Genomic DNA, 25277 nt, shown 5'->3' on the forward strand with positions numbered 1-25277 from the left:
TGGGCTGCAACAATCAAAAGGGCCCTTCTCCTAGTTGTTTACCCCCTTACCTCCATAGGGGGCACTCCTTGAGAAGTACTCCAAAGGATGATCTTAAGGCCCAGGCAGATACATACAGGAAAAGACGTACCTTCAGCTAACCTGTCCCCAAGTTGCGTAGGGCTCTAAAAATCAGTAAATGCTCTTTGAATCAGGCCTGGACTTCAACCGGCAGCCAGTGCAGCTGGAAGAGGACTGGAGAAGTATGTTCTTGTGAGTCAGTCCCCATCAACAGTCAAGCTGCCCTGTTTGGACCAGTGGAAGCTTCCAGACCATTTCCAAAGGCAGCCCCATGTAGAGCGCATTACAGTAATCCAAAGCATGGATCTCTGCTCCCAGGTAGGGGCCCCGTTGGTAGACCAGCCTAAGCTCTGTGCCAGATCCAGGATCAGGATGCAGGAGCACCCCCAAACTAGGAACCTTGTCCTTTAGGGGGAGTGTAACCCCTCCAGGACAGGTTGAACATCTCCCAGCAGGACAGATGGACCCCCCACCAACTGCACCTCCATCTTGTCTCGACTGAGGCTCTTATCCAGTCCATTACTTGAGCCTAGCTGTGGATTCAGGATGGCCACTGCCTCATCTGGGCTTGAGGAGAGGAGAGGGAGAGCTGAGGTTCATCCACATATTGGTGACACTTCAGCCCACCCTTCTGGATGACCTCCCCCAGTGGTTTCATGTAGATGTTAAATAGCATGGGGGATCGAATAGAGCCCCGTGAAACGACATGGCAAAGCAGTAACTGCCCAGCACCACCTTCTGGAATCAGTCAGTCAGGTAGAAGAGGGACCACTGCAACACAGGACCTCCTACTCCTAACCCAAACCAACCGATCCAGAAGGACACCCACGGTCAATGGTATCAAAAGCCTCTGAGAGGTCCAGGAGAATCAACAGGGTCACATTCCCCCCGTCTCTTTCCAGGGAAAGGTCATCTCACAGGGCGACCAAGGCGGTTTCCATTCCAGAACCAGATCTATAGCCTGAGTGAAATGGATCTAGACCAAGGGTCTCAAACTCGTGGCCTGTGGGCCAATTGCCCGGCTGGGCAGGGCATGGGGAAGGGGTCCTGCAGCCTTCAAAGCGCCGGCGGCACCCAGGCCGGCCTCCAGGAGCGACACGGGATGAGCGGCCCACCACCACCGTGGTGGTGGAATACTTGATGCGGCCCAGCCTCACCCAGACTCTACTTCCAGCGGCCCCTAGGTAAGTGGAGTTTGAGACCCCTGATGGTCTGTCTAGACCATTTCATCCAAGAGTGCTTGGAGCTGTCCAGCCACCACCCGCTCAAACACCTTGTCCAGGAAGGAACTATTGCCCATTGGTCTATAATTATTTGCATCCAGTGGGTCCAGGTTCGGCTTGTTATTTAGGAGCAGCTTAATCATAATCTCCTTTAAGGAGGCTGGCACCCCTCCTGGACCCAGGCTCAAATCCCTTCCTTATACTTCCTATTAACCACGATGGGCAAGGGATGAGCATGTAGGTGGTAGGCCAAACTTGACCAAGCATCTCGTCCACATCCTCAGGCCGCAATAACTGAAACTCATCCAGAAAAGCTGGACCAGACGTGCTCTGGATAGAACTGCATCAAACGTGGTGTCCAATGTGTGGTGAATCCAAGTGACTCCATCTTCAAAGCGCTCTGTGAATTCATCACAGAGAGCTACTGTGGGTTCAACAGGTTTCTTTTCCTGGCCCGGATTATAAAAGGCTACAAACCCCTTGAAAAGTTCTGTGGGACGGTGCCGAACTCAACACGAGGTCTCCTCCTCCTCCCAAAGTCCAGCGCTCTCCCCTCTTCCTTGATTGCTCTCAGCTTAGGAGCTGAACAGGCTCTGCTGGAGGGAAGAGGGCCCTTGGACAAGGCATCTCCATATTCCACAATGCAGCTGGGGCTTCGACAGGAGTCTAAACGAGGACTCATCTGCTTAGGCCTCACCTGGAGTCCTGCATCCAGTTCTGGGCACCACAGTTCAACAGAGATAGAGACATGCTGGACAAGGATTCAGAGGAGGATGACCAAGAGGCTGGAAGCAGAACCCTGTGAGGAGAGATCGAAAGACCCGGACGTGTCTGGCCTTGAGAAGAGAAGGCCGAGGGAAGTGCTCTACAAGTATCAGAAAGGCTGCCACAAAACGTAAGGACAGGATCTCTTCTTCATCATCCCAGAGTGCAGCACACAGAACAGTGAGCTTAAACTAGAGGGAGCCAGGTTCAATCTGGACATCAGGAAGAAATTCCAGATTCTTGGAGCAGTATGGCAGTTACTGAGGTGTTTGTGGGGTCTCCCACACTAGCGGCCTTTGAGGTGTGCTTGGACAGCCCTCTGGGAGGGATGCTTGAACCCGGAGCCCTGCACTGAGCAGGGGGCTGGACCTGATGGCCTTCTTGGCCCCTTCTAGCCCTACTATTTTATGATTCTAGTATTCTATGGAATGTGCTGCAAGGTTGGAGCTGGGATTCTGATTCAGAGAGTCCTTTCTGTGTCCCAAAGCTGATGCAGAAGGAACCATGACAGATGTGGCTCCAAAGTCATAAGACCGTACTTGGAGATGGACTGCTGGGGACCAGGAAAGGATTCAATATCAGTTTCATTTTCTCATACTTTAGCTTTGCTTTTCTTGAATGTGAAGAAGTTCTCCAGCCTTAAGTTCATCCCAAACTCCGAGATTTTTTTTTTTTAAATTTACATTTAAATTCACAGACATTATTATGACCTACATCAACACATGTTCCTTCTGGTAAAGGATATTTCAAATGCAACCTTGCAGGAGGTGTCTTCAAGGGGGAGTTGGAACGAAAGGCAGAAGGACCTGGACTACCTTTTTGTTCGATTGCATGACTGATGAAATACACAGGTTTTACTTTCCCTCTTCCCAATTTTGAGAATGTTGCCCTTTCTCTACTTGGAATACTTTGGAAAAGCCGGTTTCCTTTTGCTCACATGGAAGACATATTCCTTGTACGAGTGTACATCTTGCACTACAGAGAAAATGAGGGTATTTATAACTTTTGCAGAAAAAGAGTGAACTTCTCTAGATTCCTTCTTGCCCCTGGAAATTCAAGTCTTCCATAATCAATTCCAAATAATATTCCATGGAAGCCCTCGTGGTCGTGATTCCATGTCACAGGCACACCGTTGTCCTCAAGCCGTTTCTTGTACAACAATCCATCGTCCCTTACAATGTCGTACTCGCAGGTTAAAATGAACGTCTCGGGGAGCTGGCGGATAACACAGTCTTCTGCTAGGAGTGGGGAAAATATAGGATCAAATACTTCCTTGTACATTTCATAAAGTTTTTCTGAAAATGGAGCAGGTACCTGTGGCACATAGCCCCTAGCTTTAAATTCTTCTGGGATGTTATCAGCACTGATCCATTTCTTGCATTTCACCCATATGTACTCAGGAACGTGGGCATTCCTCATAATGCCATCCATATCTTTAATCTTCTTGTTGTAGTAATCCAAACCAAGCCTGATAGCTCGCTTCTTCAGCAAGGTTGGAACAGATTGGTTCTGCTGGTAGGAAGGCAAATTGAAGTCCACAGCCTGGAGGAACGGGTAGAAGAGAGCCTGGGCTCGCACGCGTGGGAGAGCCCTCCTGAACACCAGATGTTGTGCAACCACCGTGGCAAGCGTGCCCCCGCTGCTGTCCCCACCAATGACGATGCGCTTGGGGTCCACGCCGTAGTCCTCCGCATTCTTCAAGAAGTATATTGTAGCAGTTATGCAATCATTTAGCTGGGCAGGGCAGGGATGCTCGGGGGCTAATCGGAATCTAAAGCAACAGGAAAGAATGCCAAAATGCTTCACTCTGTCTCCCATGGCAAGTGAACGTTTGGTTGAACAATGAAACTCTTCCCATACTTAATACTCTTTCCATAACATTTTTGGAAGGTTAGCAGCTTTAACAATTGCGTTTTTGATCCAAACAACCCATGTCCTGATCAGTGCAGCTTCATCCTGCCTGCACAGTTATGCCTTGAACCAGCAGGCCCAGGCATCCTCGCTAAGCATGAAAAGTGCAGGTCTGCAGCTGGATGGGTGACCCCACGAGAAAATGGAGCAGGAAGTTGGGCTCAGAGGCCTTACAGGTCCCTTCCAACTCCACTTCTGTTCCATTCATATTATTATCTCAGTTGGTGCCTCCCTTGCTGTCCTTTCAGTACCAGGCAAATATTTTTTATTCAATAAATGCCTTTAATGAATAACAGTTTTAACTGTGCTATTAAGACCTCCTCACTGCTAGAGTTATTTTATATTGTTGTCACCAAACCCATCGTTGTATTGATTTTTTATGACGTTTCATTCTTTAAAAGTTTGAAATCTATTTTATTTTTTTAATGTATTGTAACTGTAAACTACTCAGAGAGCCCTCTCGGCTAATGTGCTGGTATAGCAATGTATTAAATAAATAAAATTTATTTTTCCTTTTATGTCAGGATAAGCTAACATACGAATAAGCTAAAAGTAAAATATACTGCACAGACAAGGAGAGCAAATTTAATATTTACTTCGCTCAATCCATTAACGCATGACATCATTTTCTTGCTTTTTATTGGGTTTGGGTGGGATGCTGCATTGGTATTTCTGCTATTTTTTAACTTGAAGGTGTAATAGGCATGCTCGCAAACGGCGGAGCAGCACACCGATAAAATTAGACGTGCCCACCATGGGATGAAATCCTCCACATTTCTCTTCTGCTGCTTTTACTGTGCGACCCTTTAAGAACGGCCCAAGCGTGTGTGGAAGGATAAGGGTGCTTCCCACGTGTGTCCTGCAGGGGTCACTCTCTCACACACGCTCTTAATTCCTGCCGCTCTCCGTCTCCAATGCATTTCATGCCATTCCTCTTTCTTTTCCTTATTCTTTCCAAGCCCTGCCTCAGAGTATTTGGTCTTCAGCTACCACTCTCCTAGTTCATCAAGATACACCCGTGACACTTTTTCCTTGCATCTCCTACCTTCTCAGGAATGCCCTTCCATCAGATTGTTGTTGTTCAGTCACAAAGTCATGGCCAACTCTTTGTGACCCCATGGACAACATTCCTCCAGGCCTTCCTGTCCTCCACCATCCCCCGGAGCCCACCCAACCCAGGCCCCCCATCCCAGAGACCCCATCCAGCCACCTCAACCTCTGCCATCCCCTTCTCCTTTTGCCGTCAATCATTCCCAGCATCAAGGTTTCCATCAGATAGGAAAATCTATTTAAATACAAGAGCATTGTTAAAGAATGCCACTTTTTTATTTAGTATTTGTTTTTAGATTGGATTTGTTTTGCTGCTGGCTTATTGTTTTATTGCCTGCTGTTAATGGGTTATTGTGTTTATTTTCTTCTGTTCTATGTATTTGTTGTATTTATATTGTATTTGTTTATGAGTTTTGGTTTGCTATTCTTATTTATTTTTAGTTGTATTTTATCTCTATTGTACTGTGAGCCAACCAGAAAGCCTTTGGCTATGGAGCAGCATGCAAATGCAATAAATAAACAAAACATATAAATAAAACCACTTCACAATGTCTTTTGACTTTTGTCCAATAGTTAAATGTGCTCTGTACACTGTGCTTCATATCTAATAATTTTAGCACTACATTGCTTAGAAGGTTATGGTCTTAAACAGAGAATAATTTCATTGGAATTAGAATTCCACAGGGACAGTATGTACACACGAATATGCTACAGGGAAATCCATGATGATTCCCCTCTAGCCTAGTTTAGGTCATAAAATATAGAATATTAGGAAATTTTTTCCATCTTTCCACGCACCCTCCTCCAATTCCAGATGTGTTGGCAGGGGTGAAGGATCTTAACCTTCACCCTACATGAACATCAACTAGTGTTAGTCTCTTCTTGGGTCATTTTCTTGCCTCCGGCAGGAAAAATGCTGGCTATGAAAACGCCATTGTTCATTTGATGAAAGAGTGGCTATTGCCTCTCAATTTAAGGTTTAATCATTTCCAAGGCTATGCAAAATAATAAAATGCGCATAGCTGCACTTAGCTTATTAATTTTTTCTATGTACAATAATAGTTTGGCCTTCTTGCTTTAAAAATGGAAAAGTTGCCCTTCAATGGATTTGCTGGAATTCTGTTGCTGGAAGTTATAGTGAAAAATCTTTCAAGAAAGATCCAGACAATCTTTACTGAACTTTCTTTCCTTCCTTTATTTTGGGGCCCTACCATTTGGGGTACAAACCGCAGAACTATTCTCATGGAGACTAGACTGGCACTTCAGGCCCTGGGCATGTTTTGGGTCATGCGGGGATGGTGCGAGTAAGAAGCACTGATGTTAGAGTACTTTTTGGACTAGAAGGACGAGTCTGTGGGACTCCCTGTGTGTAACTTCAAGTACAGATGTGAACTAAGGGGATTCCAGTGCCCCCAGAATGTGGGATGCTTTTAATCTGAGCTGGAGACCAATTCCAAGAGTTCTGAAAGTCACACCCCGTTTTGTGGTTTTCATCGCACTCCCCCCGCCCCCACAAAAATGTTCCACAGCATGTTCTAAATGTTCCTAGCATCTCTATTTGGGAATACTGGCTTTTCAGTGTTGAACTCTCAGTACTTTCAGGTGCTAATATGTGAAATATATAGTATTCTCTCTCTCTCCCTCACTCGCTCTCTCTCCCATCAACCTTCGAAAAAATCTTTCAGAATTTCTCACTTTCTTCAGCGATCTCTCTCGGTCTCAAATCCATCCGTTTCTAAGAACAGGCAATTCTTTCCCTTTCTCCCCCATTCAAATATTTCTTAGACATTTTAAATTCTTTTCCTTCTGCTTGGGAGGCATGGGATGGATTTGGGGAAACCCCTATTAAAAATGGAAAGAATCTCTCTTTTCATCTACCTGCCTGGTGTGCACAAAGACCTTCTCAGCATACAGAGAGCACTGCTGTTAGAGAGGAGAAGGTTCTGAGGACATTGATCAGGTGCCCTTTTCCAAAATACTTTTGCAAATGCAAATTGACAGGTACGCTTGCCTTGCTCCTAGCTGCCGGCCCCACTGTTTTCCTTCATGATGCAACCTGCATGGAAGCACTTACCCAACACAAATGACCACAGTATCGCTTTTCCGGGCAATGTAGCGGCACACTCTTTGATAAGCGTCTGAAAAACACAAGAGACTTTGGTTTTGGTTTGTTTTCTTCTCCTTTCCAATGGAGACAACGTTCTGGCTTGCAGAACCATTTCCTAAGCAAAACTGAATGAGATCTTCAACCCCCAAACTGATTTGCATTGGACGGACTTAGAAGTGGATTATTGAGTTCAAAGAGGATAAAGCAATGCATGGTGGCAACGCGTGATTATGAATTTCTTGCACCAGTGGGGCTACATGTCTTATGCTGGCGTCGGGGGCACCCTACAAGGACAGGGCTGTTGCATCCATGTGACGTTTGTTGGCTGCCCATTGGAGCATCCAGCTGGCCACTCCAGGAGCAGAATGCTGGACCAGAGAAGCATTGAAGGGTCTTCTACTCTTGGTAGTTCATCAACAAAACCCCACATCGTTTTGTTTCAGCACTACCACGGCTCCAGCTGGCCATGTGGAGAACCACCTGCACAGCTCACAGACTGGCCAATGATGACAAAGGAGCAGAAAGGGTTCTTGTTCCTTGCCTGATTCTCAGCCTATGTCCCACCTGCATCACAGAGGCATCTTTAGTGATCCTGAGATGACAGTGGGGTGTCTTCTTCTAGCAGGACTGCTCTTACCAAGTGCCAGTCAGTGAGAGAACATTGGCTGAATGAGAGTTGGAGATCCACTAATTTGCACGCTTTTGTTCCAGATCAGGGCAATATCTACAGTGGTGGCACGGAAGTCTGTGACCACCCAGATTCAGACGGTCAATGTGGTGGCACCCAAGATTGCCCAAGTGATATGCTTGGGCATCGGTGCAACAGCAGCTCCCAGGCACTGGCTGAACTATCTTACGTTCCGAGTTAACTGTTGTACCTTTTCTTATGGCTAAGGAAACCGGGGTGATGTGATAGCATGAATTTTGCTATCTCTTAATTAGTTCTGGAGCAGACCTTTCAGAACTGTCCCTCTGGCATCCATGGACTTGCTCAGCCTGGCCCTCAAAGCAAGCCTGGCGAAGAGGATGCCTGCAGGTGCTTGTCTCTCCAAGTTGCACGAGGGGCAACCTTCCCCATCACCTGCAGCCACCCAAAGAGTGGACGTGGAGGGGGGGGGGTTCTGCAAGCAGCCAGGAGAGGTGCCATTCCTGGCAGCTCACCTTCCTCCACGCCAGGTGCAACTGATGATGGCAACATGGGGCACATAAAATGGGTGCCGCTTGCACAGTGCAGGATTCCTGGCGAGCACCCCACAAGGGCTGGGTACTCTCCCCAGGACCCAAGACTCAGGGCCACCAAGAGCAGACTGCAACCTGGGATGGGTCTCCAACCTTAAACAGATTCCACACACATCCCTACTCCTAATCACTAACAGAGGTCAGGGAGTCTTACTTGGTTAGTTGGTTAAATCAAAATCAAGCCAACCTGAGTCCTCCTCTTCAATGTTGCCCACAATTCCTGAAGGTTCATAGAAACATAGAAACAGAGTGAGCCGGAAGGGGCGTCCTGGGCCATCTAGTCTGACCCCTGGCTCCAGCTGGCTCTGCTCACAACATGCCCACCATGTGCATGTCCAGACTTGGTTCATTTGCCAAGTCTTTGTGGCATGAGGGCTGATGCCCTTTCCTTGACTGTGAGGCTAGAAAGTGTAGTGGAACTCTTTTGTAGTGTGATTGTAGTGAAATTAAAATGGTAAAGGCATTGCAGCAGAAGACCCTGCTGCCCTCCACCTTTGGAATGGACTTCCTACAGGGGGCCACCAGGTGCTGACACTGCTTTCATTTCAGGGCCAGGTGAAGACTGTCCAGGCATTCTGAGACCAGACTTTAACAACCGGTTGTCTCTAAGATCTTGTGCAGTTGGGTTTATTCCTTTGCTTCTTTTGTAACCAGGAATTGTAATGTTGGTCTTGTATTTTATTGTTGTACACTGCTTAAAAATGGAAAAATATATTTTAATATTCCTTATTCTTGCTGCTCTCCTGGGAGATTAACTTTAATAATAGTTAAACATATTCACAGCTTAATATTTGTGGTGCTTGTTTTTATTGTATTACGGTTTTACTTTGGGTATTTCATGGTTTGTATATGTGTTTTAGTGCTTGTAAACTGCCCAGCATACCCTGTGCACTGTGGGGAGGTATAAAAATATGATCAATAGTGTATGATGGCTCAAGTGAATTTCCTGTGGGGAACATTAAGGTGTCCATGTGGGACCACGGCAAGAGTTCATCTAGTGCAGAATTCTCTTTGCACAACCAACTGGCTGCCTCTAGGAAACCAGATTCCATCCTGCAATGTGAATTCATGGAACTCACAAACATTTCTGGGTTCTTAATGTTAAAATATCACACAAACTGAGGAGACCTTTGGCAATATCACCCAAAGCTCTAGACACTTTTGAAATAACTTACAAATGCTTCCGATCAGGCCGACTCCTCCATGGAGATAGACCATTCCCCTTCTGGTCCCAGTGGTTGTCGCATTGGGCCAGTACACCCTCACTGGCACACCATCAAAAAGCAGGTCCTTGATGATCAGTCTGGAGGTCTTCTTTGGTCCTACCCCATTAAGTGCAAGCCTTAAGACATGGTATTTATGGCAAATGCCGGCCATTTCCAGAAACACTCCCTGTTGAGTGCAGTTCACAAGGAGAGAAGAAATCAAAATAAGTTCCAGTCAGTGTTGACATCTGGTCCATTCCAGCATTGCATATTGCGGCGCTTGAAAGAGAAAGCCGAAAGGAGCACGCCATGGCAGACAGGTGGGGCACCATGGCGACAAACACCTGCATGCAGCAACTGCTCCTCATCAAAGCACCAGCATCCAGCTTGCACTCCGAAAGATGAGCTCATTCCTGATTGCCATCTCTATGTTTGCCTCATGTATTTTCACCTGACTTCAGCAGTCACTTTCAATTGCTGCATTCACACAACCATGACACATGGTCAGAGTGGTTGGTGTTTTCTCCCCATGCTCTACTCAATGGACAAGCAAGTGCACTCTCTCTTTTCATGGTTCTGGGTTCCAATAACACAACAAGCCATGGTGGTACATCAAAAACATGGAACAAACCAAGGTTCTTATTGTGGTTTCCAAACATACCATAGTGAAACACTATGACTGGGTGCTGACAACACAAACGACCAACAATGGTAAGAAACCACCATGGCCTGTTGTGTTGTCTGAATTCAGCCAGTGTTTGTGTGGTGGAAACACTTTCCATGTCAGTCTTCTCTGGCTAGGTCCATGGAGCCATAGACTTCTGCAAACTGTAAAGGACCACCAATGAAATAAGATGTATAAGAACTGTGGAAAAGCTCGGTGCAGTGCTTACATGAATATAATCCATGGATTCTACTGCAAATCAGCATTTCCTGAGTTGCATCAATTTTTAAACTTCCTTTACTTTTACACAAATTCAGTCATAGAAAAATTCGGAGAATAGGGCTGGGATGAACCCTTTTGGAACCCATCCCTCCACAATAACAGAAGTCCTCTTGGGCCCAGCTGGTCCTGCCAAGCAAGCCAAGCCAAGCCAAGCCAAGCGAAGAGGAGGCCCCCAGTCTTACAGACCTCCGGCTGCACAACTGGCAAACTTCCCCAGCAGCCATTCCTTGTGACCAAACTTATTTCCTGCTCACTGTGCACCAGCTTCCCTTTCCGGTAGCAAATCTTCTTCCCTACTCACTTCTGCCAGCACCCTGGACTGCTGCAAAGTGGACCAGAATCTGGGAAGCTGCAACAGGGAATCTAGCGTATTTTCCATCCAATATGGATTCTTTGCAAATGCCTAACAAATAATATTAACAACCCGCAATGACTGAAAATGTGCATTCGTTCTACCCCAGATCAAAGAACGAAAGTGTGCATTTTAGAAAGATCTGCACATTTTCAGAAGTGGATGTTTATGGAAATGCATACAAAAACACTTGCACGAAATTCAAATGGGGCAGTGACAAGTGCTGGAAAGTACAGTGCCTGATGAAATGCAAAGCGTAGATGGACTGGAACTCATGAGGTGTGTTCATGCTTAATGAGTCTGGGAATTCGCTCTCCCGCAGAAGCCCCATAGAGTTCCTAGCTATTATTACATAGGAGGTGCGGCCGAGCCCTTTGTCATTATTTGCAGTTGAGCAACAAACAGCGATTTGATGTGAGTCAGCCATGGCTAAGGAAAAACCCTCCCCACATTAGAATGAAGACGCTACTTAGGAGCATCACTAATTAGTGCATTAGTAATACTAAGAAGAATACAGCAATGGAACCAATTACCCTGGGAGGTAGTGGACTCTCCCACACTGTAGGCAATTAAGATGCAGCTGGATAACCATCTGAACTGGATGCCTTAACTTTGAGTCCTGCACTGAGCAGGGGTTGGATCCAAGGGTCTTCTTGGTTCTATGATTTTATGGATCGATTTATTTATTTTGTGTGGTGCCCAAGAGCCAAAACTCTCTGGGTGGTTCACAGCGGCACATTGAAAGCACAATACATAATATACCATTGTTGCTGTTGTTAGTCACGAAGTCATGTCCGACCCATCGCGACCCCATGGACAACCTTCCTCCAGGCCTTCCTGTCCTCCACCGTCCCCCGGAGTCCACCCAAGCCCACACCCTCCATCCCAGTGACTCCATCCAGCCACCTCATCCTCTGCCGTCCCCTTCTCCTTTTGCCTTCCATTGTTCCCAGCATCAGGCTCTTCTCCAGGGAGTCCTTCCTTCTCATTAGGTGGCCAAAGTATTTGAGCTTCATCTTCAGGATCTGGCCTTCTAAAAAGCAGTCAGGGTTGATCTCCTCTAGGCCTGACCGGTTTGATCGCCTTGCGGTCCAAGGGACTTGCAGTAGTCTCCTCCAGCATCACAATTCAAAGGCCTCAGTCCTTCGGTGCTCAGTCTTCCTTCTGGTCCAGCTTTCACAGCCATACATTGCAACTGGGAAAACCGTAGCCTTGACTATACACACTTTTGTTAGCAGGGTGATGTCTCTGCTTTTTAGTATGCTGTCTAGATTAGCCAAATTAGCATATTAGCATATTAAAGCATCATATAAAGTTTACAATACAAAATTTAAAACCAGATTCAAAAAAGATTAAAACATCATAATAGCTTGAAAAAAAACTTAAGACCTGTTTACTAGCAGGCCCCAATACACTATTGTTTGGGAGCCGTTCGGGGCTGAGTGGGGGGCTGGGCTGGCTAGGGGCCATGTTTTAATTGGTCCACCTACCGCGCTGCGCTGTCGCCATCGCTGCTGCTGCCGCCAGACTGGGGCGCACCACCGAGGGAATGGGGAGTTTTTTATTGTTTTTATAATTTTATTGTATTTTAATCTGTTTTAATTGGTTTTTATGGAGTCGTCCCTGGCCATGTCGACGTTTGTGTTTCCTGGGGAGCGCGGGGGGTGCCACCATAGGGGTGGTCATGGGCAATGGACATAACAGCAGTAGGGGCTTAACGTGTCTGCGTAGAAGAAGGAGGGACAGATGGTTGACACCTGTCCCTCCTTCTGGTTTTGCCCCCAGCCAGAGGGTTCCAGGTAGTCTTGTCAACCACCCCTCGGGCCTGACGGTGCTGCTGCTCAATGCCAGGTTGGTCAACAATAAATCTTCCCTCATCCATGACTTGATTTTGGATGAGGGGGCCGACCTGGCTTGCATAAAGGAGACCTGGGCAGGAGACGGGGGGGACGTCACCCTCTCTCAAATGTGCCCGCCCGGGTATCTGGTTCAGCACCGTTCATGCCCGGAGGGGAGAGGAGGGGGTTGCTTTGGTTTACCGAGCCTCCATCTCCCTCACGGGACTTCCGGTCCCTTCAAGACCAGGGCTAGAGTGCCTCTACTTGGTGTTGGGCGACCGAGACAGATTGGGGATTCTGTTGGTGTACCGTGCACCCTTCTGCCCAACAGTCTCCCTGCCTGAGCTGACGGAGATCGTCTCGGACCTGGTGTTGAGGACTCCCAGGATGTTGGTCCTGGGGGACTTCAATCTCCATGCCGAGACTGGTCTGACCGGGGCGGCTCAGGACTTCATGGCCTCCATGGCGGCCATGGGGCTGTCTCAACATGTCACCGGCCCGACCCATGAATGTGGACACACTCTGGACCTGGTTTCCTCGATGGGGCAGGAAGAGGGTGGTCTGAGGGTGAGGAATTTATGTCTGACAGCCCTGTCATGGTCAGATCACTTCCTGGTGAGGTTTGTGCTCGAGAGCAGCCTCTTCCTCTGTAAGGGTGTGGACCCGATTGTGTGGGTCTGCCCATGGAGCCGAATGGATCCGGACGGATTCCTGAAGGCCCTGAGGGAGTTTCTGGCTGACAAGAATGGTGCTCCTGTCGAGGCTCTGGTCGAACTATGGAACGGGGAGATGACTAGGGCTGTTGACACAATCGCTCCTAAGCGTCCTCTCCCGCCAGGCAGAGCCCACTCTTCCCCTTGGTATACACCTGAATTGTGGGCGATGAAGCAGGCTGGGAGACGGCTAGAACATAGGTGGAGGAAATCACGGGATGAATCTGACCGAACACACTTGAGAGCCCATTATCGGGCCTATGCTGTGGCGGTGAGGGCAGTGAAAAAGAAATTCTTTTCCGTTTCCATTTCCTCCTCAAAATGCTGTCCAGCGTAGCTTTTTCGAGTGGTACAAGGCCTGGTTCGTCCAGGTCCTAAGAAAGATCTGGTTCCACCCTCAAAGGCCCGCTGTGACGACTTTGCCATGCATTTCAGGGAGAAAATCGCTCAGATTTGTCACGAGCTAGACTCTACTAGTGACTCAGAGGTTTCTGAGGAGACACCAATGCTGCCGTCTGGTCCAAAATTAATGGATGAATTTCAGTTATTGCGGCCTGATGATGTGGACAAGGTGCTTGGACGAGTACGTCCCACCACTTGCCTATTGGACTCTTGCCCGTCTTGGTTAATAAATAATTCCAAGCACGGGATTGGCATCTGGATCTTGGAAGTGGTTAACGCCTCTCTGAGGGAGGGTCGGGTACCTGCCCCTTTAAAGGAGGCAGTAGTCCAACTTGTCCTGAGGAAAGCGTCACTGGATCCAGAGATGGCCACTAATTATAGATCAGTGGCCAACATCCCATTTCTGGGCAAGGTGTTGGAGCGGGTGGTGGCGGGACAACTCCAAGCTCTCTTGTATGAAACTGATTATCTGGACCCATTTCAGTCCGGCTTCAGACCTGGGTACGGAACTGCATCTGCCTTGGTCGCGCTGTACGATGACCTGTTCAGGGAGAAGGACAGGGGAGTGCGTCCCTCTTGGTTCTTCTGGACCTCTCAGCGGCTTTTGATACCATCGACCATGGTATCCTTCTGGATAGGCTTGCGGGATTGGGGGTTGGAGGCACTGCTTTGCAGTGGTTCCTCTGCTATCTCAATGACCGATTCCAGAAGGTGGTGCTGGGGGACTATGGCTCTGCGCCATGGCAGCTATGCCATGGAGTACCGCAGGGGTCCATTTTGTCCCCTTTGCTGTTTAACATCTACATGAAACCGCTGGGAGAGATCATCAGGATGTGTGGGCTGCGGAATCATCAGTACGCTGATGATACCCAGCTCTACCTCTCGTTTTCCACCAACCCTGGTGAGGCAGTGGCTGTGCTGAACCGGTGCCTGGCCGAGGCAATGGGCTGGATGAGGGCCGATAAACTGAAGCTCAATCCAGACAAGATGGAGGTCCTGTTGGTTGGCGGATCAGACTTCGGAGAGGGTGAATTGAACCTAGTCCTGAATGGGGTTGCAATCCCTCTTAGGGACAAGGTCCGCAGCTTGGGAGTGCTCCTCGACCCAGAGCTTTCATTGGAAGCTCAGGTGACAGCAGTGGCAAGGAGCGCTTTCCTTCAGCTTCGGCTGATCCATCAGCTGCGCCCCTACCTGGAGTACGACTGCCTGGCGACAGTGACACACATGTTGGTGACTTCCCGCCTTGACTTCTGTAATGCGCTTTACGTGGGGATACTTCAGTTGGTTCAAAGTAGAGCTGCCAGGCTGCTGACGGGGACTGGGCGTTATGTTCACATGACTCCAGTCCTCCGTCAGCTTCACTGGCTTCCCATTGAAGTCCGGGCCCAATTCAAGGTGTTGGTGATGACCTATAAAGCCCTAAACAGCTTGGGTCCTGGCTACCTGAAGGAGCGCTTACGTCCATATATGCCCGCCTGCCCCCTGAGATCTTCAGGGGAGGCCCTTCTCCAGGAACCCTCCGTGAAGGAAATTAGGAGGGTAGGTACTCGGAGGTGGGCCTTCTCTGCGGTGGCGCCCAATCTATGCAATGCGCTCCCCAGAGAGGTCTGCCTGGCGCCGTCGTTATTTGTTTTTCCACGCCAGGCAAAGACCTTTTTATTCAAACGTCATTTTAATTGCTAATATTATTTGCTTATTTTATTCTTTGGCCAGGGTGACTTATTTTATATTGTTAATTCGTTTTATATTTTTAATGTATTATATTTTAATTGATGTTTTGTGAGCCACCCTGAGGCTTCGGCGAATGGGGCGGCATAGAAATTTTCTAAATAAATAAATTCCCTGCAGTAGAGGAAGATTTTTACTGGTGTTGAAAAGATAGTAAAGTTGGTGGCAGGTGAGCCTCGGTGAAGAGCTTATTCCATAACTGGGGATGGGGGCACTGCTGAAAAGACCCTTCTCCTTTAATTCTAGGATTCTATTTTAATGCATCATGTGGAATAATGCATTATCAGAGGCTTGGTTCAATGTTTCCTTTGGAATTTGGGAGTGGATGCTGAAATCTTAAATGAAATTCACAACAGTGTCATATTGTTGTAATTCTGAAGAGTTGAGGAAGAGGTGAAGCAGGAGGCTTGAATGAAATTTGCCATCAAATTTGCCGTCAGCAATACATGGGGAGACAAGTCTGTGAGTTATTCTCAAACATTCATTCAAACTTCATGGAAACAGAGACCAAACATGAGAATAAGTGTACTTAGACATCCAGAAGGAGCTGAAATGTTTGAGTCTGAATTAATAATTTCAGCAAAACAACAATTTTTATTGTATGTGTGATAAAATAAAAGCCAGCCAGTTGATTGAGATATGGAATATAGAACCACATTTCATTTTAAAAGGACTCAGAATAGAAACATTATACATTCTAAGGAACACACAAGAAATAGATGGAATTAACTTGCACGAATTCCTAATTCAATGAATTATGAAGCTCTGACTTTCCTGTCACATAAATAGAGAACTTCGCAATGCATGCAAGGTATAGATTGAAAAAAAAAGTTTAGGAAGAGAAACTTACCAATCCATATACGAGATGAGTGCACAAACTGTAGGCACGGATTTTTGCTGGGTGCTTCATTCCTGGGGGAATGTTTGCCTTTGTAAAATCATAATAAAGCAGCCATGCGAACAGTGCAAATGGAATACTGATGATGAAGTAGGATGCCTGCAAGTAGAGACTTTGATAAAATTCCATTCTTGCTGCAAAGAAATAGAGGTATGACCTCTCCAGGTACCAGCAACTTCTGAAGTCCTTCCTCCGTGGGCCATCCCTACTTATTGCAGTGATAGTCCTAAGACACCTTCTGCAATGCCCTAATTATTACCTGAGAAGATGAGGCCATCCTCAACTATAAAATGTTGTTTTGCACAACGCAATGATGCAGTCCAAATTAACAGAAAATTTGCATGAATGGACTTGCAGTCCTAAATGTAGGAGCTGCAATATGTACATCATTTGTTGACTTTTATGAGCCAACAGGTGGTGGAGATAACATGAAATTCATAGGAGGAGTTGCACTTTCCCAGTGACTTCCATGGAAAACATGTTATTATCCTCTTAATTGGGAAATAGGTATCCACATTTTCCCTCCACCCATTCCTTTCAATCAAGGGACTACTTACAATCCATATGCTAATATGCAGAATGGAACAGAAACAAGCCAAACGAAGCTGAACCGAGCCAAACCTGTCAGTCTACCTATTTTTCGAGAAGTCTGGTTTCACCCAAAAGATAGTAAGTATGCAGAATAAATGAAACATGGATGAAACATGTGAATCATAGAATCACTGTCAAAAATCATACAGTGGCACAGTCAAAACTTTCCTGCTACTGCAAAGAGCAGAGGAAAAAACAGAAACTTTTAAAATAGCTGAACTTAAAAATATTAGTAGTATTTTTAGTAGTAAATAGACATCATTTTGTAGTCTAATAACATAGTCAATTCTCTCTCAAATGATCTCAAATTTTAACCAAGTGTGTAAAAACTAACTAAAGTTAGTTATGCAATGTTACGCAAGAGATGCTACAGAGTGTTTGGTGGGAGGTGGACTACCGACTTCATGTGTGTCTTGTCACAGGCGGTGCACATATTGAACATTTGTGAAGCTTTGTGAAAATCGGTTATAAAATCTACATCCCTGTGAATCTCTTGTTCGAATTTTGATAAATCAATCTTCTATTGTTCAACATGAAGCTTATTTAATTTCATTTGCCTGGGACATGTAGTTACTCAGATATTCACATTTCAAATAATGTTGAATTTTCGGGACATCTTGTATTTCTATACTGCCCAATAGCCGAAGCAGTCTGGGCAGTTTGTAATGGCATATAACAGACAATAAAAATACAATATGAAACAAAGATAACAATAAAATTATTAGACAAGCATAATGCAAAATTTAAAGCCGGATTTAAAGCCAAATCTAAAAAAGTTTTAGAGCTTCTACAAATTAAATCACAAGACTTTGAGGGTTCCAATACAGGATTTACTGGGGAAGAAACAATGAATCCCAACCAGCCAGATGTTCTACTCTAACTGGGCCTGCCGCTTTGCAACGCAATAAAGACACACATGGCACAGAAAAATCTGTTTAGCAGGTAAATGGTAAAGAGTGGCATTATCCAAAAAAAAAAGGGGGGGGGATTTTCCAGAGGGAGGGCTAAGGCATAGCCAAGGTTAAAATTTGGGAGAGATGTCAAGGGGTAACACAGTCCAAGAGAAGAGTCAAGCCAAAATCCAGAAGCCAGTTGGATGGAAGTTAAAAGACAAGCTATTTTCGAGGTAATGAAAAACAGGAGCAGAAAATAGGATAGTTTCCTGAAGGCAAATACAACTTGATAGGTCCACTGAAATCACAGTTGCAAAAGCAACTCTGGGCCAACCTCTATTGTCTGATTGTATTGGTAGTGGTAAACACAGCAGAAGCCCAGGCAGCAAGGGAAGACTTGCTGAGGCAAACCAATTTCTTAAATGAAAACCATTGCAACGTTTTGCAACATGTTGCCATTCTCACCAACTAGGTTAGAAAGCCACTACATGCCAGGACAAGATCTTAACTGGGAGGGGATTTGTAGAATGGTAGTCAATCCTGACCTGCTTCCCTTGATAGATCACCAACGGGTTTAAAGACAATTTGTCCATCACATTTTATCAAGTGCCATCTGATGAGATTCACATACTAAATGCAATCCTACCAGATGTTCATCCACAACTATACAATTTTGAGCTGCATGTGATCCAAGTGGTGAGATGGTCACCTTCTTTCTAATTGCTGGCACAGAAGGAGAAGGTGCTTCTGGTACTCCTTCTTGGATCACTGCCTTGCCGTGGCGAAGGGGCTTGCGTAGCTCAATGAAGCCATGAGCTGTGCCGTGCAGGCCACCCAAGACGGACAGGCCATAGCAGGGAGCTCTGACAAAACGTGATCCACTGGAGAAGGAAATGGCAACCCACTCCAGTACCCTTGCCATGAAAACCCCATGGACAGGACCAAAAGGCAAAAAGATATGACGCTGGAAGATGAGCCCCTCAGGTCAGAAGGTGTCCAATGTGCTACTGGGGAAGAGCAGAGGGCTAGTACTAGTAGCACCAGAAAGAATGAAGCGACTGGGCCAAAGCCGAAAGGACACTCAGTTGCGGATGTATCTGGTGGTGAAAGGAGAGTCGAATGCTGCAAAGATCTATACTCCATAGGAACCTGGAATGTAAGATCCTTGAATCAAGGCAAGCTGGATGTGGTCAAACAAGACTGAACTTCAACATCTTAGGAATCAGTGAACTAAAATGGACAGAAATGGGTGAATTTAATTCAGATGACCATCAGGTATATGACTGCAGGCAAGAATCCCTCAGAAGAAATGGTAAAGCCTTCATAGTCAATAAAAGAGTAGGAAAAGCAGTACTGGGATACAATCGCCAAAATGACAGAATGATCTCAGTTCAAATCCAAGGCAAACCATTCAACATCACAGTAATCCAAGTCTATGCCCCAACCACTGGTGCTGAAGAGGCTGAAGTTGACCAGTTCTATGAAGTCCTACAACACCTTCTAGAATTAACACCCAAAAATGATGTCCTTATCATCATGGGGGATTGGAATGCTAACATAGGAAGCCAAAAGATAACCGGAATACCCGCATCTTTCCAGCTTAGCAAAGGTGACTTGACAGGTTAGCTCAATGTATAGGGGAGTCTGAACCTTTCGCTTATGTAATGCACAAGTCAGTGGGGGTGTCGTAAATCATCGTGATCATCAACGTACTGTCTCCGAATTTATTCAGTTTAAGAATTTATCAAGAGCGCCTTCAGCTGAAAAATGGATTTCAAGGCAATGTACATCGCAAGCTCGAAATCATACAATATTCAAAACAAGATAAAACATTCAACAGCGGCACAATTGAATTAAACGCAACATGGACTTCTCCACTTGAAGAAATGCTTGACGGCCCGACCTCTTGGTTCGCGTGACCTGCTTGTTCGCTGCCTCTCGCTCCGGCCCAGGCAGCGGAGGAGGAGCTGGGAAAACCTGTGGTTCGCATGCTGTTCCTCGCCTCTGCTTCATCTTCCCAACAACCCTGATAGCTAGAGCAGTCTGAGAATCATCAACGGGTCCCAGGTCACCGAGGGAGAGCTGCATGCTGAGTGGCGAGTAGTCCCTGATTCGTCAAGTCCCAGTCCACCACCACTCCAACCCATGGCCCTCACAACAACCCAGCGAGGTAGGAAAGGCTGAGAGCCAGTTTACGGGCCCAACGTCACCCAGGAAGCTCCCTGCTGAACCTGGGTCTGGTTGGCCCCAGTCCAGAACAGCACACGGCTCCCCAGAATGACAGAACTAATAGACAATGAACAATAAATATCCCAAGAAATAAATACAGTTCCACCACTGCCAAAAGAAGGTGCCTCACGCTGGGTCGGAGCATGGGGGGAGGCATCCTATTCTGCCTCTTCTCTCCATCTGTCCAGGATCAAAACCCCACAGCAAGCCCCACTGGCTCTTTCCCGAGAGGCAGCCTCCCCCCCCCTCCCCATCCCCAGTCTCTGGGGATGATTTGAATGCAATTCTTGGCCCTGTTGCAGGACTAGCCACCCCACCCTGGGGCACATGGCTTGGTCTGCCAACTGGCGCGTCGTAAACTTTGCCTAATCCTTGGGGCCCTGTGCTATTTTCCGCTCGCTCCATTTGCTAGAGTGGGGGGGGGCATAGATAATTTCAGCCCCGTCGGCCAGCGCTGTTGACTTCCTCGCTCTGGCTGATAAATGTTTCATAACACAGGAGAAGGCTGCCAACTGGAGCCGTGGAAGCTGCTCAGGGTAGTTGTGAAATATTTAATGGGGCTGCTTGGAAATCCAGAACTGCATAGGGGGAATTTGTGCCGGGTCTGTATGTTGCCCCTGTTAAATGTGGCCACGGCGTCGAGAATCCCCAGACGAATCGGTTCACCGCACTGGTCCCTGTTTATGAGCGACAGACATATTTCTCTGCCCGAGGTACTCACTGTACATTCATTTGCTGCAGCCATTTCTGGACAGCAATCATCTAGCCCCGTAATCAAATACCCTGGTAACCTCCCGGCTGGATTACTGCAATATGTCATGCAGGGGGCTGCCCTGGATGACTTGACTTTAGGGCAGGATTTGGTTTCCAGAATTTTAGCAGATGCTCTCAGGTCCGTTCCTATATTACCGATCTTGCCCAGTTGTTTCTCAGCTAGCTGAGGATGTGAAGGTCTGAGCACGAACCTACATCTGTGTTACTACAAATCAGGATTCTAGCAGGCTAATTTTGGGTGGGAAAGAGCTATTTTGGTTGCTGCCATTTGGCACCTGGGAGTTGGAAAGTTTCACCCGTCTTCTGGAAATTGTCCAACATTTCCCAGTGGCTTATTCCACCATCTGGCACCCTCCCCTTTCTCAGAAGGGTGGCATTAAACTCAGCCAATCAGGAACCTGTTTCAAAAATTTGCTAGGACCTTTGCTGATTTACCATCACTGGGTGCCAAAGACACTGTGCTGGAGTCTAAATATATACAGCATCTTTTCTGTCGGGGATGCAGAAGAAATTAGCCTCCTACAGTGACGAGCCTCGTTAAAAACACTGAGATTTGATTTTTCATTTTGTTTCCTGATGAGCGGTTTTAACATCAGTGAAGAAAATGAAATTGGGGGACACCATTAACCTTCCATGACAGGCCAGATTCTTTCGGGGGTGAAATCAAACGGGATTTAATTCATTTCTCTTATCAGGTACGAGATGACGAAGGACTTTGAAGAGCATTGTCCCAGGGCTGTTTGCAGGCACAGCCAAAACTGTGCCCGTAACGTGAGGAGTCCTTTCGTTTCAGTCACCCAAACCAAAATGGCTTCAATGCATTTTGGGGGCATTGCCGTCCTGCTGGTGTTGACTCGGGTCTTATTGGGAGCCGAGGGTCAGACTAGATGGTCTGGGAGACCCCTTCTGACTCACTCTGTTTCTATGTTTCTATTCTATTTCAGGTAGTTCTAGTCTGTCTAATGTTTGGTTGTATTTTATGGTTTTAGGGGCTGGGTTCTGAATGGCCTGGAGAGTTTTGGATATTGGGTGGGAAGGGGTTTGGCCATAGGTGAGTTTGGAGGCCCAGCTCTGACCTCAGAAGATCAATCCAAAGGGGATTCATGCAGTGCTCCAAGACTAGGTATTCTTGGGCACCTGCTAAGGTCCCCTGAGGACCCCCCCCAGAGTTGCTCTTTGTTGTTGTTGTTAGTCTTGAAGTCATGTCCGACCCTTCGCGACTTCATGAACAACACTCCTCCAGGTCTTCCTGTCCTCCACCATCCCCCTTAGTCCCCCTAAGCTCACACCGACCCCATCCAGCCACCTCATTCTGCCGTCCCCTTCTTTTGCCGTCTATTGTTCCCAGCATCAGGCTCTTCTCCAGGGAGTCCTTCCTTCTCATTAGGTGGCCAAACTATTTGAGCTTCATCTTCAGGATCTGGCCTTCCAAAGAGCAGTCAGGGTCGATCTCCTCTAGGACTGACCGGTTTGATCGCCTTGCAGTCCAAGGGACTCGCAGGGGTCTCCTCCAGCACCACAGTTCAAAGGCCCCAGTTCTTCGGCACTGCCTTTCCAGTGCTGGACTCAAGTCTCCCATCTGGATTCTAACCAGGCCTGTCCTTGCTTAGCTTCCAAGATCAGGCAGGATCAGGCACTTCAGGCTATATGGAAGCTGCTCTTCACTACCCCACTGCCAGTAATTTGTCCCCCCCGCACACACACACACCTCTTCTTTGGCCCAAATCAGAAGGAGGAACAGAAGATGCCCTGAGCTCCTCCCTTCCCACCTCTCTGCCTGCCAAGGAGAAAGCGTTCCAGAGGCAGAAGCGGCTGGTGATGGTGACAATGAAAAGGTGGTCTCATTGAGGGTAGGGAGCCATTGGGATGCCCAGGGAACACGGCCGCTGTTTTCTTTTTTTCTTTCCTTTTCTTTCCCATTGCATGGATCTGCTTTGCCAAAAAACAAATGCCACATTAATTCTGCAGTGTGGAATATCCTTGCCAGTCTGTCCAGAGGAGTGCTGGTCCCAATTTCCCAGCCAAGTGGGTGCATCATTCATAAATATTCTGGCTGCATCTGGCTGCAACACAAGCATCCCGCACCCTTCAGAAAGGGCAATGCACAATTTTGCTCCGGTCTATAAATTTATTTATATTTATATTGCTATTTATATCCTGCCTTTTTCCTACAAAGGGCTCAAGGCAGCTTACATCATCTCTCCTCCTCCATCTTATCCCCACAACAACAACCCTGTGAGGTAGGTTGGGCTGAGAGTCTGTGACTGGCCCAAAGTCACCCAGCTGGCTCCATGGCTGAGCGGGGACAAGAACCCAGATCCTCTGAGTTCCAGTCCCATGCTTTTAACCACTACACCACACTGGCTCTCTAAATTTCCCTAACCAGCACTTTGCAAAGGCTGCTGAAGCAGATGCTTGATGCTCTCTGGGAGACTCAGGTTCTACGTTTTATGAGGGAAGAATCTGTGTAGTACATACTTCATGAATAAGCTTCCACAGCATTAACTTTTTGGCTACCGAAGGCTCATGGCAGCACACTCTAAAAAGCTGCATTAGCACGAGCCATTTCAGGGCATTGTTACCTTCCTTCCTTTGCTAAAAATATTTCCCAACAATTGTGGTGCAAATGATTCCAGTGAAGCAATTGCTCAATGTTCAGAAAAGTCTTGGACTGGAAAGCTTAGTCCAACTTCATGTCATGCCACTTCATGCCTTTATCATTATTTTTAAGCATGCTTAAAGGGCACACTTTGAAGAAAGACTCACTTTCTAGCAGCAAATTGGTGTAGGGCCCCAGTTTGGAAAAATAATGGGATCCTGCCAAAGAAAAAAAAGGGGTTGTGGAGTGGTTGTGTTCAGATGCCAGCTGAGCCCGTCCTCTTCAAGAGTGTGCCCTCCCATTTCCCCTGCCCTTGGTTACCTGCCCAACCCAATGAGGGTAGGTAGCTGAGCGTGACCATTCTGGATTCATTTCTCCCCCGTCCCATTTTTTCCTGCCGATTTTTTGCACTTCTGCGAAGTCCGAAGGTTGAGTCAGCTTTGGTACCGTCAGGAGGGGACCAGCAGACCAGGCCTCCTCAGGAGAAAGGGACTCCTCTCGAGTAGGGCTCCGGCCAGATTGCGCTAATTGACCTGCAGGTGAGGCCCGGGCGAGGCTCATCAGGCCCGGGGATAAAAACCCCCAGTGCCGGCCTCGCCGGCTATTAGTGCGGTGCTGTTCGTGCTGCTCCGGTGTTTCCGTCTCGGCTGCCGGATCTGGTGGCGCGATGGACGTTCCTGAGCTCAGGACATTGGCTGGGTGCTGCTTCTACACCAGGTAGGACACTGCTTTGACTTTTACCTTTGCCTGGTCACTTAACTGCTACTGTTTTAGCCTTGTCAAGCATACTTGATCATTGCGGTGTGTTGCGATCTCTGCTGCCTTCTCTGCGCTGGGCTTTGCGGTGCCGTCCTCTGCTGAACGCTTGTGCTTGTGTATTTGCCTGTTTGTGCCCTTGGATTTGAGCGAACAGAAAATCGTTTTTAAGTTGCAGCATGTTTAGTTACCTTTCCGCCTTTGGGCGGGTTGCGGTAGGTCATCTCAGACGTGTTCGTGTTTCTGGTTGGTTGTTGACTTGTTGGCGTATCAGAGGTATGTGTCCATGAGAGGATGAGCTACTCCTCAGTTGATGAACAGGGATGCGTGTGGTGGGCTAGAGAGGGGCCCTGGGACCTCGGGGGGGAAGTGGACTGGGGTGCTTGAACTATCCCTTGTGAAGGTTTAACTGCAGCCGGAAAGGTACTCCAGATTACGGAGAAGGGAACTTGAATAAACTGGGAACAGTGAGTGCATTGGCAACTCAGTTTTAGGGGAGAAAGGACACAAGACAGGTGGGAAATAGTTGTGCTTGGAGTTTTTCCCTTTTCACTATGAACAATTCCAATATGAAAAGTGCTGAAGACAGAAAAGTTACAGGACAATCCGGAAAAAGAACTTTTGTAGAAATGGATAGCAAATGTTTTGCATTGCATTGTTTTGTACCTTAAATCCTTTTATTGGATTGGACTGGATTGCATTGTATCCCAAATGCTTTTGGATTGGATTGTGTCTCGCATGGTTTGCATTGCGTTGTAATGTATTGAATTGCACTGTACTGTCTCTCACATGGTTCGCTTTGTTGTATTGTATACTGTATCTCACACGGGTTGTACTGAGTTATATTGCTTATGGTTTGCTGTACTGTATTGTATTGTCTCTCACATGATGTGCTTTGTCCTGTACTGGATTGTATTGGATTGAATTGCATAGAATTGTCTCACAGGGTTTGTTTGTTGCTATTGTATTGCGCTGCATTGTACATTGTATTGAATTGT

General features: G+C 47.0%; 1 protein-coding gene across 1 annotated transcript; it reads right to left on the reverse strand.

Moving 5' to 3' along the window:
• Nucleotides 1-3044: 3044 nt before the first annotated feature.
• LOC123034713 (arylacetamide deacetylase-like 4) lies at nucleotides 3045-16566 on the reverse strand. The gene is made up of 4 exons (XM_044452300.1): nucleotides 16386-16566; nucleotides 9531-9743; nucleotides 7084-7147; nucleotides 3045-3819 (listed from the first exon to the last, which is right to left on the reverse strand). Exons 1-4 carry the CDS (start codon nucleotides 16564-16566, stop codon nucleotides 3045-3047), a joined length of 1233 nt encoding a protein of 410 aa, XP_044308235.1.
• Between the last annotated feature and the right edge of the window lie 8711 nt (nucleotides 16567-25277).

Source organism: Varanus komodoensis, unplaced genomic scaffold (assembly GCF_004798865.1).
Source record: "Varanus komodoensis strain SLA01 unplaced genomic scaffold, ASM479886v1 scaffold71, whole genome shotgun sequence".
NCBI classification, from domain to species: domain Eukaryota; kingdom Metazoa; phylum Chordata; class Lepidosauria; order Squamata; family Varanidae; genus Varanus; species Varanus komodoensis.